Source organism: Falco biarmicus, chromosome Z, assembly GCF_023638135.1.
Source record: "Falco biarmicus isolate bFalBia1 chromosome Z, bFalBia1.pri, whole genome shotgun sequence".
Classification (NCBI taxonomy): domain Eukaryota; kingdom Metazoa; phylum Chordata; class Aves; order Falconiformes; family Falconidae; genus Falco; species Falco biarmicus.
Genome location: NC_079311.1, coordinates 21,440,950 through 21,461,719, shown reverse-complemented (window position 1 = coordinate 21,461,719; position 20,770 = coordinate 21,440,950). Strand labels below are relative to the sequence as shown.

The following is a 20,770-nucleotide window of genomic DNA, read 5'->3' as shown; positions in this document are numbered from 1 at the left end:
AGTTTCTTCATCATAAACTGATAAATATCTGGAGTATGTATAACTCCAATGCAGTGAAGTAACTGTCTATGTATTCTGAGAATACTGGGAGCAAGAAAGTCTCCAAAGCAAGAAAATACATGCAATAATGACAGGCACCTATAAAGCTTTAAACTCCTTCAGCTCAAAACCCAGTCTGGTTTTTAGATTGAATGGAGATACACTTTAATATTAACAGTACACATTTGGAAAGGAACTCAATATGAAACATCTCAAGCCAAAAGTTAATGCTTAAAAACACGTCTGAAAACAATTTTGTAGTAGCAGCTGTTCACAACTAAAGCAGCCATGAGATGCGTATGTGTGCTGAAACTCAAGACTAACAATGGTTCAAAACATTGGTCACATAAAAAATCCAGTACGTGACTATTAGCTTAATTGTACTCACCAACTGTTTGCCAATCCAGTCATATTCATAATCAAACATATAGCCTTTCCGATCAAGTAAGTCTGTGAAGAGCTTCCTTAAGTAGTCATAGTCTGGCTCTTCAAAAAAATCTAGCCTCCTTACATAATGTAGGTATGTAGCCATTTCCTCTATATAAAATAAGAAACATATACAGTTGCCTACAGTTGTTTTAACGGCACTCAAAAACCAGTACTTAGTATTGCATTTTAAAGCAACTTCTACGTCTCACCCTAAGACCTGAACAATTGTTCACCATGAAATCTATGAATTACAAGGAAGAAAAGTGACTTAAGATTAAGAACATTCTTCAAGACATATTGTCATATTGTAAATGTATCCTACTAAGTGACCCCACCACCCCAATTTTCCCTTTGCACTACCTGTAAAGATCTTCTGTACATTTTCCAATCCTGATGCAAAAGGTGCCAAAAAAATGGGGAGAGAAATGCCTCTACTTTTCAGTATTTTTTTTTCAAGCAATTGTACAAAGACAAGCCTTAGAAAAGGTAAAGAAGAGGGTATATGAATGTATAGGGTGGACTACATCTCAAAGAACATCTGTTACTGGAATGTAACCTTCCCTTCTTTAAGACAGGATCTACAGGTACGTTCTGAAGCGAGCGACTCCAATTGTCCTGGCAAAAACCACTCAGTATAGGCTCTGTTGAGCTATAGCTCTAGTATGACTGTGGAAGGCTGCAGCAGTGCTGACTCCTTCAGGCATCATGTTATGTGAAGGTGGTGAGCAGAAGTGGCAAATATCCTGAACAGAAACACTGCAGAGAAGTACTAAGGTTACCTGAGCTCTTGTAGAATGACTTCTGACCAGTGTCAGTTTAATATCGCTGTTTAAATACCATGTCAGCATACAAATGGAGATTCATTTGTGTAGGTGTTACATGGAAATTATAAGATTCTCCCAGTAGTGGAAACAACCAGGGAGATATCTGAAAGGGCCTGGACCTGCAAAGATAAAAGGAAAGAGCTTTCCTAGTTGTTAAGGGGTACAAAGTACAGACTGCGCACTGGCAGCCAGAACCTTCTAGAATTCCAGCACAAACCTCTCGGCAGGTGAGTAGAACACACAAAATTCCCATTCTTGATAATGGGTTTAAGCCATTAAAGGCTTCTAAGACAGTACGTAAAGAGCAAGCATCCTTAAGGACAGACGACAACAAGAATCCAAGGGCTGAAAGGAAGGACCCATGAACATCTGAAGCACAAGCTTCAAATCCCACTGAGAAACTGCTCAGACATGGAACTTACATTTGCAGTAACTCCTTCAGGGATCAGTGGAATGAGGGGTATGCAGACACACAGTCTAAGAAAACATCAGATGGTGAGAAGAGATATGTTACCAAGCTTCTGTGAAAGACCAAGTCTACAGGTCCATCCACTCCAGCACGTATTAGAAGAAAGAACTAAAGTACTGAAAAAGTGAAGAGTACAACGTACCTATACTGAAATTTTGGTTCATTCAGACTGCATCCATTCAACACCTTGCTGTTATAGGAAAAAAAAGGGGGAAAAAGTCACACTGCAATGGTTTGGAATACAGTACTACAACAGTTTCTCACAATCAGATATGGATCAGGCGAAGCACCTGGCCTGAGTCCAGGGACACAAGTTCCAGGTGGATAAAGCTCTTAAAATCTAACTTGTTTAGGAATATTTGTAGCTCTCAAAAGAGTGATAAAGAACCCTCTGACAAGCCATTCTGAGAAAATCAATGACTTCTCACTCTCAAGCCAAAAAGGCTGCTCACATGGTCCCAAAGTACAAGAGGAGGCACCTCTATATGACCAGAAAGGCAGAGGACAAATAATGTTACAAGCGGATGCCACCAGCAGCCACTGATCCTATGAAGAGGTATGTATGTCAGAAGCAGCACAACAGTATCACTGCACATTCACCCTGACCCACACACCACATTCCAATAAATCTGAAGAAGCTGACATTTTATTGTACAAACAAGGTGCTGTAAGAAGCCTGTCTTCTGACAGAGAATGGATAAGAAGTGCAGAGGCAGTGCTAAGACTGAGCTATGCTGATTTCAATTCTTTCAGAGATAGTGGGGTAGAAAGAAGTGAAGGTTTGAAGGCAGGTAAGAAAAAGTTGTGAAGCGGCATCATGTTGGTGCTGTCAAGAATGCAACACAGGACAACGGTGTCGAGACATCCCAAATTACTCAGTTCTGACAAAAACAGAGTATTAAGCCCTATGTTCTAGGCATGAGCAGATGGAGCAGTGGGTAGGAGAAATTCCTTGGCACCTACGGTCCAGCTCAGCAGACGAGCAAGACCCTTCAGAAATACTAGCCAGGAAATCAATATTTGAAGAAGATGAAAAGAAATGTTGACATATTGCTAGGGACCTCTTTATCCAGACTTTCCCAATGTAAAATTGAAATCACAGCATTCAAGGCATGTCTTTAGAGATATGAAAACTGCAACTGAGACATTAACGCAGCTGAATCTGTTACAACTGGCTGACTCCAAAAAATCAAACATCACCCTATTATGCATTTGAAGCAGAAACTCCAGAGTTTAAATCCCCGCTCATATCTTATACAAGGCTTGAAACAGCAATAGTGTTGCACACTCACAAGACAGTACAATTCCACAAAATAGAGGATGAAAAGAGAGAAGTGGTTTCACATGTGAAAGACCCAAGGACCTTTCACTGATACAATAGAGTTCTCTTGTCTTAATGGAAGATCAGTCAGCTAGCTCAGCCCGCAGGCTAACTTAAAAGAATTGAATTCAGGGTGGATGTATTTATACAATTCAATGTCTTCAGGGACAGGGATAGATAGGAAATCCTTGGATGTGTGACATGCAAAAACTTCCGCATACCAGAATATATTTATTATGAAAATATACATATGTACTGCCGAAGAAGTTTTAGTATTCTCCAAGGTGAAATGCCTTTTCCCTGTTTCCATTTTCAGATCCAATCCTGTCAACAAGCTTATACTTGATTAAATTTTGTGGAAAGAGTTCACTAGATATATGGAGTTACTCATAGCATAATTATTTCCAGGAATTGCACCATATACACCTTAAAGATACCTAAAGGATTCCAGCAGCTACATAAAAAACAAAATGCGAGACATGCATGCACTACTAGATGCAGAAGACTTATATTCCAGAACATTTATCCTCCCACATTTAAACTTTTGCCAATTCACCAAACATATGTTCAGACATTTGCACTAAGTTCTGTAACAAAAGTCAATTTCACTTGATTCCATTTTTTTTAAAATGCATAGAAAAAAGTGAAATGAAAGATGTAAAAAAGAATTGTTAACAGACTAGTTTTACAACATTTGAAAGAACTTCAAAAAGCCATCTAGTACACCATGCCATGCCATAGCAAATCAGTCACAGCCTTGTCTGTCTGGTTTGTTTTCACACAACTCCAGTGAAAGAAGCTCCACAGTCTCCCTGGCAATGGCAACCCTTTCATGCTCTTCACTTTATCATCTGAAACACAGGAATTCAAGTCTAGACCAAATTGGTTTGGATTACACCCATTAATTTGCCCTAGGTGCTGTGAATGTAGCAAATTCCTTTCTTATTTGTGGCAGTCAAAAAGTACAGGAGAACTTCCTTCCCTCACAGTCTTGACTAAACCAATCTTCAACCCTTCATTCTTCGGTGACAGGTCTAGCAAATATGGCACATAAGCACTCCCACTTCTTTATGTGGTACCCTTAAACCAGGATACATTTTCTTCAAGTACAGTCCCCAAAACTGAACATACTGCTTCACTTGAGGCTTTACAGAATCAAGTAAAGTGGAAGAGGCAATTCTTGTATCTTTCAGGCTGTATCTTGTTTATACAGTCCAATTTAGCCTAGTGGTTTCTTGTTTATCTTTTCAAATACAGCAGCATGACACTGTTCACTTGCATTTACTTTGTGATTGAGAAATTACCTGAAGAAATCTTTCCATACCCAGTAATTCTTAACTTGGGTTTGATCCTATCTTCATATGCTACCTTGAATATGATTTACTGAACTGTACCTTATATTTTTAAGGTGGTGTTTTTAATCCATCAGGATCCTTTCATCCTAACCCCACTGTCAAGCCTAAATTTCATATCTAGCATTTGCAAGGTCAATAAAAAGTCTCAATTATATAAAGGCACCCAAAAATACTGAACAGCTCCAGCATAGCTCTCTGTGGAATACCATTTCATGTTTAAAATTTGGCAACAACGTTCTTCAAATTGTTTTACACTCCTCTTGATTACGCTTTTAAGATTACTTGTAAGAATTTTTAGGAAGAGCATCAAAAGCAGAAGTACTAAGATAACCTGCCTCCTGTCCACAAGGCCTGCTGTGGACAGGATTTCCTTTCACAAGAGGAGAACAAATCAGTTTGTCATCAGGTATTCCAAGCAAATCCATTCTGCCTATCAATGACATTGTGATTTTCGAATTGTTTATTTTTATTTTGGCAAAATCGTGTCCATGTGATGTGTGCATCCCCTGTTCCAAGCCGATTAGTCCAACTTTTAAAAAATGTCCTGTATGCTTCTCTCCAATTTTCCAATTTGTCATTGATTCTTCATGAACTTAAGAACTAAAAAGGACACCTAAAACAACTTGCAAATTACTTATTCTTTCAAGATGTTCCTAACGCAGCTTGTTTTAAAACAGACACATGATCTCAGATTTGAGCTGAAAAGGCTTGCAGGTTTTATATATCAAGACACAAGTGTAGACTAGTTGATCACCATAAGAATATGTTATCATAGCATTCTTTTGTATGTTTACTTTAGAAAAATCTCTTTGAAGAACACCAGCGTTAGCTTACTGCTGCTTCAAAGGATAATTCTTGAATCTATTGCCATAGTGCATAACACAGGCATTTGGAAGCATTATTTATTTTCAAAACCAGGTATTAAACAATTATCTATGCCAGTTTTGTTTTCTAAATCAATACACAATGTTTTTATTAACCATAGACATTACCTGGGAAGTTTTCACATAATACTTCTATAGGGGTTGCTCGTTTTGTGTCTCCAATTTTCTGGTAACGTTCTTTTAATGTGTCAGCCTAGGATACAAGAACAAAACAAGCTTCTGAAGTCATACGGCTTGCATACAAACATTCAAAAGCAACAAGATCATAGCAAGAACAGCTGAAGATCTGAAAATAGGATAGAGGAAGATACCAAAACCGACTACCTTTAAACCTTGCCATGGAAGGCTTCCTCTGAGAAAATACATAAACATATGACCTAAAGCTTCCAAATCATCTCTTCTACTTTGCTCTGAAAAAAAAATAAATCAAATTTTATTAGAATATTCAATCTAATTTTATGTTGTACTTAACAGGTTAGTTCCCAGTTTATATAAAAATAATTGGGAGGTATAAAGTACTTGAAACCAAACTGAGCATGTGGGGGGCTCCTTGCATACTACAGGCTCCATTATGAGCACAGTTAAAACAGCAGATGCAGCTGCAGGCATACTCATCTAAACAATACATTAAACAAGTTATCTCACTGTAAGAAATTGTTCTTATTTTAAAACACATTGTGACCTTTTACATACAGAACCGCATTGTAATTCCAAATTTTGATCCACTAGTTATGAACTTGAAACAACTTAAGAAAGCTTTAGTTTTAGTTGAACTCATTTTCTCTCTATAAAATCATGGAAAAGATTGTATGTTTCTCAGGGACCCCTTATGGAATCTGAGTAAGCCAAAGGTGGACTGAGGAAGGCTCAGAAGTCTTTATCATGTACATATAGCCTGCTCTCAAGTCTAGCTGACTGAAAAGCCAAGTTAGACAAGTCAACATATGCCACAGCTACAATTTTTCATCTGCATTAGAGCAGTGGCAGTCCTCCAGAGAGTTCACAGAAGGTTGAAGAAAAAGGCAAAAAAAGCAAACTGCAGTGATTCAAAGTTTTCAAAGTATCTTCCATATTTATAGGAAAAAAATCATTATTCATAGCAAAACTGAATGCCATAGAGAATTTTAAGTCTTCAAATTAGTAGAAAACAGATTTTTACACTTGACTTCATTCTGTAATGCTCTTGAAACAGTGTTACAGAGTGTATTATGTCTTGTAGCAACAGGCAGTATTTACCTCTAACTTAGATTTCCCCCCTAAAACAAGGCAGAAAATGAAATATTAACATTAGTTCTACTCAGTATTTTCACAACGACAAAATCATTGTGCTTTGATAGCAAGAGAAAAGGAGCAGAAAAGTTAATGAAAAAATGTTTATTAGATTTTTGAACACAGGAAAGTTCACAAAGCCAACCTGGCTTTGATCTGATTGATACAAAATACTGACACAAATACTGCACCTGAAAACCAATTATTAATCTTTATAAAAAACCAAGAATTTACTTTGGTTTGTAAGCCAGTTTTTGCATTCGAACACTGAGCAAAACAGATATTAGTAAATGAGTAAGAAAAAGTGTTTGGTAATTCAGAGCATGGGCTACATCTAGACCCTTCAATACACATCTGCCAGCCGTACCAGGCTCTTTCACAGTCATTTCTCCTTCACTTATTTCCATGTTTCCAATTCCCTTGCCAACACTTCTTGTTTGGCTCCACTCCTCTGCTCTTGTTGTCCACTGCTGTCACTTTTCTCAGTGGGTGCCCTCCAGACAAAATTGCCTTATTTGAATTTCTCTGGAACCCTGCAACATCCCATGTGCTGACCATATGCTATCCTGATGCAACCATACAGGTTAAGAAGAAAGCAAGAATAAGCAGCAGAGTTCTGTGCCTGACAAGTTTCAGTATGTGAAAGAAATGTTGACTCCAGTTGCCAGCAGAAATCCTGTGCTCTTTATGAGATAGGGTGGACATGGAGACGAGTACTTCATGACAAACATTTTGTGCAATGCAGCGTGTTTTTACACTTATGCAAGACAGATCAGCGGTAAGATGGTGGCAAGGCATACAAAAATGTCACAAGTGCACAACAGATGGCCCATCTACGAGCAACACTAAGGTATGACCCACAAAAATGTATTGTAAGTTCTATTTGGTCTTTGCTAAGGGAAAATAATTCCTCTCTTCTGCATTAACTTCTACAGGTTATGCTGATGAAAAATCAACCTTTTAAAAAAAACACAACCTTCTTGAGGCAGTTGCTCCTTCACCGAGTCCTTTCTACGAAAAGAGAAACTTTCAATCTTTACCATGAAATGGTTTCTAATTAAAAGTTGTTTGTTTTTTTTTTTTAAGAGATTGGACAGTTATTTCTACAGGATAGTTCTGTGGAAACTAATTCTAGGATATACTATTTAAATTTACAGTACTCTCAAGAATCTCCTTTGGGAAAGGATTCTTTCATTTTAATTTCTGGGGAAGGGGATAGTTATTTAGAATCCATTTGAGTTCTTCACTGATCACTTTGGAGTAATTACTGAAAAATAGTAGCCAATTGTCTCTTCCTATGGATGGAATTCTTCAAAATAAGCCTGAGAAACAGGAAACCCAAAGGTTATATTTCTATGATTAAAATAAGGACCTCTGAAAACTGGTAAAAAAAACCCCAAAGCAGTAATGGACTAGCTGGAATACAAAAGGATTTCACACATCAGCTGGAGGAAGGCTGCTGATGTATGCTGATCCTAGTGCATTACAATTTAATGAGGTTGAGAGGATCTGCTGCCTAAAAGGTAATACAGTCGTAAAATGACAAATACACAATAAAGTTTTAGGGCATACAGTCTCCACTCTCTCTCAAGGAGGTCACCTGAAGCAGCTAAATAAGCAACTAATGCCTGTTATTCAGTTCACAAACTATAGACAAATTTATCATCTCAAGTAGGTTGATTTTAATAAGAACTAGATCCCCACTCAGCAGGTTATCCCCAGAACTGATCTTTTTTAGTACACACACACTAAAGTAACCATAACAGAGGTCAAGAAACAATTACCAGTTTTACATTTTGGTTTATCTTCTTAACTGATGGGGAGGTGGGGGAATCTCCTATGTAAGGACTAAAAATATTTATTTCATTTTAAAATTGGTTGTACCACCATAAGCTGACACCAACTTGGTATACCACGCCTGAAACATAAAATGAATGCTTCCTTTACTTGGGGAACCTGTGTTTTAAAAGTTATGTTTAGAAAGCTCAGACCCTGCTACTGAGTTTTTAAAAGTGTTCTCAGTGTTAAATAGTCACGACACTATCAGAAAATACTAGTGTTTACACCATTGTTCTTTAAATGAAAAAATCATTTAATCTAATGCTTAATCTAAAGCTCTTTGCCTCTGGTATGGCTTAACAATGCAGTTTGTCTTTAGTTGGTGAAGAATAATAAATCTAGCAAATAAGACAAGCTTAGAATACTTCAGTTACTTTTTACGCATCCTTTTACTAAGTGAATGCATACAGAATTAAGGCCAGCCTCATATACAATGCATTTTTGGATGGGTAAGTTGGGTAGGAGGTCTTTAATTATATTTATTTACCTAGAATATGCTATTACATTGCTCTATTTAAGACACTGCTTCTTATCAAGCATTTCAAAACCCACTGACATAAATGACAACAAGAGTGGGAGTCATGACATATTTGTCATCATTGTGGCCATAACTAGAAAATACCATAACATTCCAGTAAATACTGATCTGCTATAACAAGAGGATACTGCTTCCATTTTTGAACACTAAAAGAACTGCTCAAATAAAGCTGGCATCCTGTATTTCATTTCTAACACGGAAAACACATTAGAAAATGTGTTACAGTAGGCCAGCTCTCACATAGTTTCAATACTGTTGGGGAAAAAACTGAAAAAAGGATTACTATTTTTACACAACTGTAGAACAATAACAAGAAAAAAGTATTTGTTTAAGCTCACTCAATTACCTCTAATAAATGTTAAATAAAAAAGTTAATAAAACCCCCTTTTATCCATCTGACAAACTTCCAAGTGCAATTACAAAAACAGTAACAACTTTATGTGGTGAGAAAGTAGGGAAAGTTTTCTTCACATTTTTTTCTCATGTTTTCTGGAAAATGTGAATGGTTTCTCATTTGCCATACTAACATGAAGGCCCTTTGAACTACAAGCATTGTGTAACATTTTTTTATGAGCCATTCAAAGAGCAATCCAATTAGTGATTACCATGCAATGATAAACAACTGGTTTACACCAATTCAAAGGTGTCAAACCTGCTTGCACTAGAAAGCCTCTATATAACTGGAACAAAAATTGCTTTGGGTGCTCACACAACTTGTTCCAGCTATATTTATTTATTCATTCATTAGCTTACCACTCTATATATATCCTGTCACTTAACTCATATTTACACCACCAGCGTAACCTTTAACTACTCTGATAAAGCCTCATTAACCGTAGAAGCATTATAAAAAAAGAAACCTGCATAAAATATAAGCTACTTTTACTCCATTATATGGTGCATTTCAAGACAATCAAAAAAAGAATGTCAAGGATAGCACTGAAAACCTGTTTTGCAATCTATTCACTCAATATGTGTATCTACCTCCCAGCCACCTCACCATGTTATACTCCCAATGTGAAGATGTTACAATACAAAAAGATACACCTTATCTGTCTTTTATGAGTGTCTAACACAAATAACATAATTATTCACTGAGACATAATCATGATGACTAGAGACTCAAGAGAATTTATTCCCATAAACAGTATTTCCATAAGGACAAACTATAATTTTGCATAGTACAAAAAACTTGCAGTTCTTCATGACTACAGACTGAGAAAAATTACAGCTTGAAAACAAGAGTATTTCTGACAAATGACAGCTGTTGAATTCTTGTCTCTGCACTTAAAAAGCACACGTACCTTTTCCTAAATGTGTATTTATACTCATGTATCTAGCTGTTCCTGTAAGGCTCTTGTGTTCTCGATAAACTATGTGCTGCTTAGTTTCTGGATCTATATACTCCTTTGCCAAACCAAAATCTATAATATGAATAATTTGCTGGGTTTGGTTTCCAGGTCGTCCTATTAAGAAGTTCTCAGGTTTTACATCTCTGTATATCAAGTTCTTTGAATGGACATATTCCATACGAGAAATCTTTAATAAAAGAAAAAACAACAGAAAGTTTAGTTTAAGCTTCAGGTTGCCATATTAAATTGTGGTAGATGCTAAATATCTTACATTGACTTTATATTTAGAGGAAATCACCCCTCTTATGACCTTAACATCAAAGGGCTATTGCTCTTAACAATTATCTCCCCGTTAAAAGTCAATGAAAACTGTATGCATCCTCTAAGCAGATACACTGCACGGTGTATTGAAACTCATCCTGGACATTAGGCATGTATTAGTATACAACAAAAGTTATTTAGGAGCATCTTGCACCAAGTATGTTTTGTGCGCATTAAAACTATAACCAGAAATTATGTCTTCAAGCAGTGATCAGCAAAGCTCCATGTATATCTAGTAAGTATTAAAGGTATAAATGAGAGAAGCACTGAAAAATCACCACTATGCATATAACCTCCACTCAAGCTGGATCACTTCATCAAAATTTATACATTCAGAAAGACACAGCAAGTATTTAAATAAAGATGACCTTTGGATCTATAATGATTTGAGTGTTCTTTTTAAGTTAACTTTCTCATTTTGGCTGTAAATAAGATGAATATGCCTATATATCTATAGTTGCAGGCCTGTTAAATAATTACAGCCGTGTTTCAAACAGTTTCCTTTCTTCACATGTAAAAATATCACTACTTAAGGGAAGCGGAGGTTCAGTATCATTAGTATTTCATAATGACTAAACTAAACCACTGTATCAAGGTAAGCATCCAAAGCCTTATTGGTCTTTCTCTTTCCACTTCCACCCACTCTCAGCTGGCAATCAAATCAGGAAACCTTCAGAAGAAGGAAAAATCCTTCACTGAATAGTTCTGTGCTATTTTAGTAGTTCTGGAAGGGTTTGGGGGATTTTTTTGTTTGCTTACTCTCTTTCAAAAAATGCACAGAAAGAATATTTATGCTCTTTAGGAGCCCCATCGTCCAGCTGCTTTCATGGATTAAATTAATTTTATTTCATTAAGATTTTATTTTTAATTACATCAAACTAGAATTATTTCAGGTTGTGATTATGAGAACTCATAAGACACAATGAAGCTATATTCATGCAATGATTCTTGAAAAACTGGAAGAAAATGGAAGTGACATAAGACAGTCTTCCTGCTAAAACAGTATCACAGGCTCTTCAGAAGTCACCAACACCAATTTAAAACATGGGAAGCACAAATCTCTTAAGTAAAATAAGTATTTAATCAATTAGAAGTGACCTATTTATTCTAACGAACACTCAAATTAATATCTATTCTACTTACCAACTGTATGGCTATCATAAGAACGGTTTTAAGAGAAAACATCCTACCACACAAGTCAAATAAATCTTCCAGACTAGGTCCAAGCAGTTCTATCACCATAGCATTGTATTTGCCACATGGGCCAAAATAGTAAACCTGAGGAATTCCATCTGTAAAATGAAGATAAAAGTAATAATGGGTTAAATGAAATTGGGTAGGAATTTTATTAGTATGTTCATTAATCTTAAGTTGATCTAAAGTTAAAAATGTATTTCTCACAAAAACTACATATGAAAAGACAACAGGACTACTGATGGTACTAAAAGTTTCATTAAATATTTGATGCATATTACCCGCTTGACTTATGAAAGATTTAAAGCTTTTTATAAAAAATGAAAATGAGAACTTATCTGTTCAGTTTTGTAAAAGTAAATTGAAATAGTATTTTAAAGTTATGAAGAGGGGTTTAAATAAGCTTCTTTCTAAAAATACTTTAAAAGTTTTAAGTTAACACTACGACAAGCCTATATTCAGGAATAAAACCACCTTATTATCTATAGAAATCATTCAAAAATCCAAAGAGATTAATGAATCCTCAAGTTCTATGAGACATTAACTCTTGACTTTACAGCTTTATATAAACACCTGCCTTCAGAAGCCAGGCAAACCAGAAATCTTAAAATATCAATACTGGAAGTAATTTTTACTCTTGCCTATTTGTACACATGCACTGTGTGATTATTTAAGTAATAGCAACTTCATATCAATGCCTCTATTGATCTTGCACTTCTTCATATGCACAGGACCGCTTCCTCATTCAGCAGAAAAAATTCTGTTCACTTAAGGAGGCTAGTTATTCTGGAATATTTTTTTTTGCTTTTAGTATGTATCCTTTTTTTCTTACTTACTCCAAGTACTCAACACTAAAAACAGTTTTCCTTTCATGCAAGCTTTTTTGATGGTGTCAATTTTTACAATACTTTACTACACAGAAATACAGCATCTATTTTCAGAATATCCTAACGAAACACCATATTTCACCTTCCTTCTCTGTAGAACAAATTTAAGTTTAAAAATGAAAACTTCCCTAACTCAGTGGTTTTTGAGGTACATCAAGTCTCAAGTTTTTTATACTTTACTACAGTGTTACCTACACTCGGAGCACAGATTTGTAACTGTATTCACTGTGGTTCTGGGCGGGGAAAAAAAAAACCACACACATAAAACCCCCACAAACAAACAAGAAAAAACTTACTGTTTTAGCAAAACTAAACACAAATGAATTCAGCACTTTTAAAACCATTTTCACTAATCTCTTTCCCTACAAGTGAGAGTAACCTAATTCCTAAAAATCTAGCTCAACTGTTCAACTTTCTGAAGACTAGAGCTATATTTTTTAAATACATATAATCATGCCCATATTTATACTAATATACTTAACATGCATAATCATAGCTATTTCAGAAAGACTTCACAAGAGCATCACATTGCTACTAATCAAGGAGCACAGATCACACCACACTACAAAAGAACATGGTACAAGATAGTGTTTTTAATTTTAAAAAGATATCCCTAATTATCAGATAATGGTTCAGAAAAAATTTGTACACATAAGGATATCATAACTCTAGAATTCAAGTTTTTGCCTCCACTTTTTGGTATAGTGGAATTGCATAGGGAAATGTGGATGGTACCTTCAGCAGCAAATTAAGTTGTCCAACAGACATATAGAAATATAAGTCCAAAAAAAAGCCCAAGAAAAACACACACCACCTGGACAGATAAAAAAAGCAATGAGGACTTGGAAGAAAGAGCACCCCTTGTAATGGCCTGAGACATATTCTAAGAATCTCTGTTGTTATATTTGCACATTTAGACATTAACTCCAAAATATTGCAAGACAATTTAGTCACCTCTGCTACCACTGCATCTGCTCTGTGTCTCTTTATAGCATTTTAAAATAGCAAATGCACTTCAGAAATACAGAAGCCAGAAGACACTTGGGCTTTGTCCAGATTTACAGAAGTCATTTGCATCACTACATGCTAGCAAAGAGGAAACATCTGTAGAAAGGAATTTGTGACACTGGCAGCTCTGCCAACAAATCTGACTATTTCAGAAGTGCATTTACAGAAGATGTCAAAAAAAAAACTTCAACATTTTATTCTACCACATCAGCTCCTGATAAGTATACATTCAGGGCAGGGATTTAGCATTTCAAATGTGATCTATTTTATTTTATGTGGCAAGAATAATGCTTATTCTACCTACAACACTTGATTTTCTGATTAGACAAAAACTGCAGAATACCACAAAATTGCGTCCAACATGTTGTTACTAACTTCTGCAATGCAGATATGAAGCATTACATCTAGAACTCCCAATGTTAATTAAATCATTTCATATTAACAGTTCTACTAGAAGTACTGGGGGTTTGGGTTTTTTAATCAAAATAGTATTACTGCTTTTGCTTAAAAAAATAACCTAAGATCATTCTGCTATTTGCATTATTTCTTCATGTGTCTATACCGCCACAAGAAAAGTCAGAAAGTAATGTTACTGAGGAGAATTTGATGTTTCTTCCCCACAAGAGATACAAATTTAAGCTCTTTTATAAATCTTTAAGAAAAACTGGTTAACTTTGTTTTTCTAAGAAACTTTCACTTCTAGGAAATGAAGAATTCACCCTGTTGTTGACAAGATATTCCAATACTTATTAACAATTGAGTGTGTATTTTATTTCCATTTTGAAATTAGTCTGGCTTCAGCCACTGAAGCCCTTTGGTGTAAGAATATAAAAAGGAAGTACCAGGCACTTCTAAGACACATCCCAGTCTTCTGTGGAATTAAAGAAGTCAGTGTGATTAGGTAACTTGTTCAATAATTACTTTGATTACTATTCAACCCTTCCTATTATCTTGACAGATCTTCTGCCCCGTTCTCAAAAATGCTTTTTAAAAGTACACCCTGCCAAATTATGGGCAGAATTCAATGCCTGTCACACTAATGTCACTATAAAGTAACCTCCTGTTCTTCCACTAATGAAGAAACTTACCTGAGGCCAAAAAAATACCACACATTCCCAGTAAATTACTTCGACAACAAAACATCAAATTCCTTTCTAGTTTTACAATTCTGATTACGGCATCTTTATTTTCAGATACAACTCATATTTGCTTATCCCTAGATATTTGTACTTTTTTACAAGTGTAACACTAATTTGAACGGACACACTTTATTAAAGCCATCTAAAATGCCCCATTAGAATTGTAAATCCATTTTAATCCAAAATGATTTTCAATCCCGTTTTACTCATAAAAAAAAGTCTTGACTTGGAAATTCACTGCTTGGATTCCCGTTTCCTTTTCCAGAAAACTTAGTTTTCATTAGCCACCTAAAACATGATGCTGCTATACACCAGTGGTCTCCAAACCAGAGTGCACACACCCAAAAAACATGCAAGACTATCCACTTGGGTGCTGGCGAAAAAAATATTGAGTACTTAGTCTTTATTTTTATCTGTAAGTAAGAAATTGAGCTTTGCTAATATTAAATTATGGCTTGACAACAGAGCCTTCACTCAGTCAGATAGATGGCTGTGCCACATAACGGTACGCACAGGGGAGATCTTGGCAAAAGAATAGGAACACAGAAGACTACCACAGTACTCATTCATTCACTCACTTCTGTCTTACTGCAGTGCACAGGTGCCCAGTTAAGTGGATTTATGAATTATACTGTCTAGTTTTCACTAAACTACCTCACTAAACAGACAAGTGGCTTCAAATGATTCCTACAAAAACCACGCATTGAAGGTAATGCTACTAATGTTGAAGGTAATGCTACTAATGTTAGCACAAGCAAACAAGAAAACAGTATAGTTGACACTCCTACTCCTTGTTTGAGCTGATTTTCAAGAAGAATTTATTGAAAAGCTAACTACAGAAGACAACCATGTTTTATCAGATCAAGAAAACTACATTAAGTATTCAGTATGTATTATCGAGTCATGATAAAAAATTGTGCATTATCAAAATATCAAATAAGGAGAACATACCCTCCAGTTAGTAATTTTTTTCCATAACAGTACACGTTGCAATCCCTGCAGTATTTTACTATTAGTTAGCCATGCTTATACTTTGCTTTATATTCAGAGACTAGAAAAGGAAACAAGTATTGTTTTGTTTTCTCCTGTTCCCAGCTTCTTAGCACTGAGTGATGAGTTATTGAATAGTACCATCTCTGTCACCTGTCAACACTGGTTTATCACTCAAATACTTTAGTCCATCATGTTCAGGTACATGATGTCCAGAAAGTTTTTAAAGCTGACAGGTCCCACTTCCTCTAGAACAATGATGAGATAAAAGCATTAGAAGAAGGGAAACATCATAAAAAGTTACATCTATCAAACATCTTTAAAACAAAGAAAAAGTAGAAAATATTTCTCATTCATGACCATTATCTACTCTGGTTGCTATCTTTTTCAAGAACTTTGGCATCAAACTTGATTTAAGCCTGAGTCTACTTGCATTTGCAGCAATTATTTAATGCAATATCCATAACTAGCATGAACACAGATCCATATCTTAACGCAAAAATTCCAGCTACTTGCTTTAACATAGATACTACACAGCAGCCTCATTTATTGCACATGTATGTCCTCATTCAGAAAAAAATGAACTTGATGAACGAGCAGAGACTGTCAAAGAAATATGTAACACAGGTCAACAGCAATGCCACTTACACTTAACCTTATGTTCCCAATCTACCACTGACTTAATTTTTAACCATATCTTGGCAAAATACCTCTATAAAATACAGCCTAAATTTGTAAAGTTAAGCAAGTAAGCAGTTTTCTAGTGCTTCTCAGTTTCTTATAATAGCCACTTTCTTTCAGAGTTTCCTCTAAGCCAGTCAAGAAACACACATACTGATGTCATCTGCGTTATATCTTATTCCTTAGATTGTCTTTTAAATCAGATCCATAAATGTCAGTAAAATACACAAGACTGTGCCTGCAGAACAAGTTGTTCTGTATTCAGCTTCCTATATCCCACTGCCTTTTATTAGTTTTATTTTTCACATGTGGCAATTCATTGGACACAAGCAAAATCCCCTAAACTGAGTAGATCAAAGACTTGGAGTTAACAGCCACATTCCAATGCACATTTATACTGGTACTCTGTCAAGGATACAGTTCAACAACCTGCCACAAATGCAAGTATTCCCTAATAAAGACTACAGAATCTGGCCTGAATCCTCTGAAAGTAAGCAATTACAAAATCCAGGATATTGCCATTTGTGGTTTTTGACCTGAACCAAAAGCAGCACACACAAAACCAAAGCGGTGTACACAAGACCATACAATCTCCGGAAATGCAGCCATGCTCTGTAAAACTAAACTTGGAGCAAGGCTCTGTAAATGTGACTTAAGCACTGCTAAAATGCTGTGCTGTAGGCATGCACCACAACACTTGGACTACATTTCTTACTTAAAAATATGAGTGTTTGCAAATATAACAGTAGTATAACAGTAAGATTTTTTCATTAAAAAGTAGCTAATAAAACATCTTTTACTAAAATGGAATTAGACATGTATTTTTATTGTAAGCCTTATTAAATCAAACATCCATTTATCTAACATTCACAATGTTCTGTGAACCATACCATCAAGCCTCCTTTCACAATTACAGCTATCTCTTGTACTTTATACAGTAAACACTAATTTCAGAAATCTGTGTGTGATGTCACATTCCAAAATCAATACAATTTTTTGTATGCTGCCAGGCTTCTTCTTAGGAACATTAAGATGCGCCCTTATAAGTCACATTTAAATTTATGCTGCTGCCATTCTTAGCAGATCTCCTGCACTTATTCCAGGGCGAGGGAAGTTACTTTAAAAATAAATTGAGAAAGTTTTGTACATTTCCTCAAGCCAAATGCTAGAAAGGACTGGCATAAAACAAGAAAAACTGACAGCAACATTTGTTATAGTTTTAGTTGGACTACATTTAAAAAAATAAAGTTGTAATTAACATCATTGTTCATTCACTTAGATATAAATACTTGTGTAATCACATCAATAACTGAACAGTTCAACGTTCCTGTTAAGTGTATCAGCAGCAATGGAACTCAGAACTAATTCACTTTTTTCCCCAAACAACTCACAACAAAACCATAGCAGTCATCAATCAGCACACAGGTTAAGAGGTATCTGTTCATATGCACTGTTTAGTCAAGAGATTCATTATTTGATTCAGTTGAACTACTTTTAACAATAAACTTTTAAGCAGGGTCAATTTTCTAAGTCCACCTGCCCTGTACTTTTATTAATTAACAGAGATTAAAAACCACTTCAACTGTTTGGTTATTATGTAGGAGAATAAACAGTCAAAGCAGAACAAAAGTATGACAGCATTACTAAAAAAATGAAAAAAATTTAAAAGGATCAGTTTTCAGTTTAAGAGCAAATTCTCAACTATCTACCTAAGAACGTAGCTCAAAGCAACATTTTATGTAACATTACTAAGAGAAATTTTGCACTTTGCACTTACACTGAATGACTGTTAGCAAGGTATAAAGGTATATGGACAGGTTATGAAGTGAGATAACTCAGACACACACACACACGAACTCATAAGATATAATTTACATATGTAAAACTAAGACTATCCCAAACTGAGTTACTTGCTAACTCCGTAGTTAACAGCTAGGTATTCTGTATTCTACTTTCATTGTTACTAATTTTTAGAAACACAATGCACTTGTTTTAGAAATGAATTTATATTCTAAAATCTGAAGCTCCAGTAAACTATTACTGCTTCCAATAATGGGAGCATTTAATTAATATGTTTGCATCTTTTCAAACTCATTCAAACCCTAGTAACTTCCATAATGTTTATCCTATAATAACAGCAAATACAAGATGCCAAACCCAAAATATTTTTAAAAACAGAGAACAGGGTACATTATTTTACCATTTCTATAAGAGCCATGAACAAAAATGATCACTTGTCACAATCTAGCTACAATTTACTTCTACCACTTCAACCAACTGATATGGTAGAATGTCAGTCTAGTAAAGAAATTACAATCTACCAATTAAGAAAGGAATTAAGAGATCATAATAAAGCAATGATATTTTTTTCCTGGGAAGAATTATAGCAAAGTACAAATGCTGATATGCTGTGATGAAACACAGTGGAAGGCAGGGTGGCTATGGCCTAGAGATGATCTCAGTAGCACATTAAATCCCATTGCCTTCTCCCAAATAAAAGTAGTATTTTTAGCAGTTCACAGTGAAAGATTTTTTTAAAAAAAAATCACCTATCACAATCTGAAATACAATTGATAGCCTCCCTTTCAGTACCAATATCTGCCTTATGCACTCTATATCCTCAGTAGAGTTGTGTAAAAAAAAAAACTTGAAAAGGTGTTATTGAACATTCAAATCTCACACACACAGACACTGAAGCTGGTCTGAACTGAAATTAGATGAGGAACCACATTTTCATTACTATAAATATTTTTGTCTTTACCTGCAGGGAAAGGCACTGAACACTGAAGTACTGAACTTCATTCTTGGCCTTCAGCCCATCAAACACCTTTTCAACACAGAAAACAAGGAAAAAAAAAAACTATCAATGTCTACCCTACCATTCAACATTAAACTATGTATAGTGTACCTTATAACAAAGAAGCATTCAATCTCACGCCTAAGGCACTCTGCACCAAAAAACAATAATCAGAAATTCAGAGTATTTCAAACTGACTTTGTTACATTCCCAAACCAACACACAAACATCAATCTGGAAAATGCTGACATGCTTGAAATGCTAAAATAAATATTCTACTGAACTTGATTACCAGAATGGTAAGCAGACTCCACTCATCTACAACAGCAGTTGATAACCATACACAAATGCTTAGCACTTCCCCAGTTTCAGCCTCAACGTTATATTCAGACTTCTTACACTAACAAAGTTTACTAGCTAATATGTAAAAAGAGATCTGGTAAGGTTTCTGTATCTTCCAAAACCACATCATGCCAGCACCGCAATCTTCAACCACTAACCCAACAGTAACTTCTTCATTACCACTGCCCAAGCAGTAGGAACCTGTTGTGTCTAAGGTAGGCACTCACGACCTCAAAAAAAAAAAAAAAAAGATTTTTAGATAGCATTGTAGAGCACATTTACTGTATGACTGTTACTATCAAACCTGCAAAAGATTCTCATGTACAGAATGCAATACTTAGCACCTATTTCCCACTGGCTATAACATATACCTTTTTCCATAGTACACAACTATCTTACACATATACTGACCAACAGTCACCCTGTTAAGAAAACTGTTTGCCAGTTTTAAAAATAAAAGCGTTAGCTAGAGTTCAGCCAACAGAACAGAAGTTACCAGAGTTAAGAAAAATAAGATACTGTTAACAGTACTGAACATCTGCCTTCTCTGAAACGTTAATACAGCAGTTTCAGAGGTAGGAAAATCCACAGATTAACAGAACTTATTTCTCTTTCAAAAATGACCTCAAATGAAAAACTAAAATCTAACCATGGATAATCCTGGTTGCTATATGCAGGTACTATAGTAAGTCTGTACTTAGTAAAACAGCAGTATTGCAGACACAAGCGCTACTGAAGTAGCCTAAGCAGCAGGAGCCACCTGCCATTCTTTTGTTCCACTTGTCAGATAAATACAAAACGGTCCTCATTCACCTGTAAAGACTCCCAGCCATTATGATTAATGAAGCACAGATTTATTAAGAGATATTAAAAAAAAATCGGACAGCAGAGTTGAATAGTTTTTACATTCTTCAACACGTAACAATACATAACTTCTTTCATAATCTGCACAAACTCCTTACTGCAAAAGGGAACTGAACCATACTGAAAGTACCTGTCAAAGAAATAAAGCATTTTAACCATTTTCACCAATAACCTTTTTAATTGCAAAAATCCCACATTAAAAAAATTCTCAGCTTTACTTCTCAATAC

At 35.4% G+C, this 20,770-nt stretch overlaps 1 protein-coding gene across 11 annotated transcripts in view; it reads right to left on the bottom strand.

Annotated features, from left to right (window-relative positions):
- CSNK1G3 (casein kinase 1 gamma 3) overlaps nucleotides 1-20,770 on the bottom strand; it is a 70,527-nt gene that overhangs the window by 11,959 nt on the left and 37,798 nt on the right. For all 11 annotated transcript variants that reach the window (XM_056324517.1, XM_056324512.1, XM_056324515.1 and 8 more), the window contains 5 exons: nucleotides 11,784-11,932; nucleotides 10,272-10,506; nucleotides 5,646-5,731; nucleotides 5,430-5,514; nucleotides 428-576 (listed from right to left, as the gene is read on the bottom strand). In XM_056324517.1, the coding sequence (XP_056180492.1) occupies nucleotides 428-576; nucleotides 5,430-5,514; nucleotides 5,646-5,731; nucleotides 10,272-10,506; nucleotides 11,784-11,932 (704 nt within the window). The remainder of the gene's footprint in view (nucleotides 1-427; nucleotides 577-5,429; nucleotides 5,515-5,645; nucleotides 5,732-10,271; nucleotides 10,507-11,783; nucleotides 11,933-20,770) is intronic.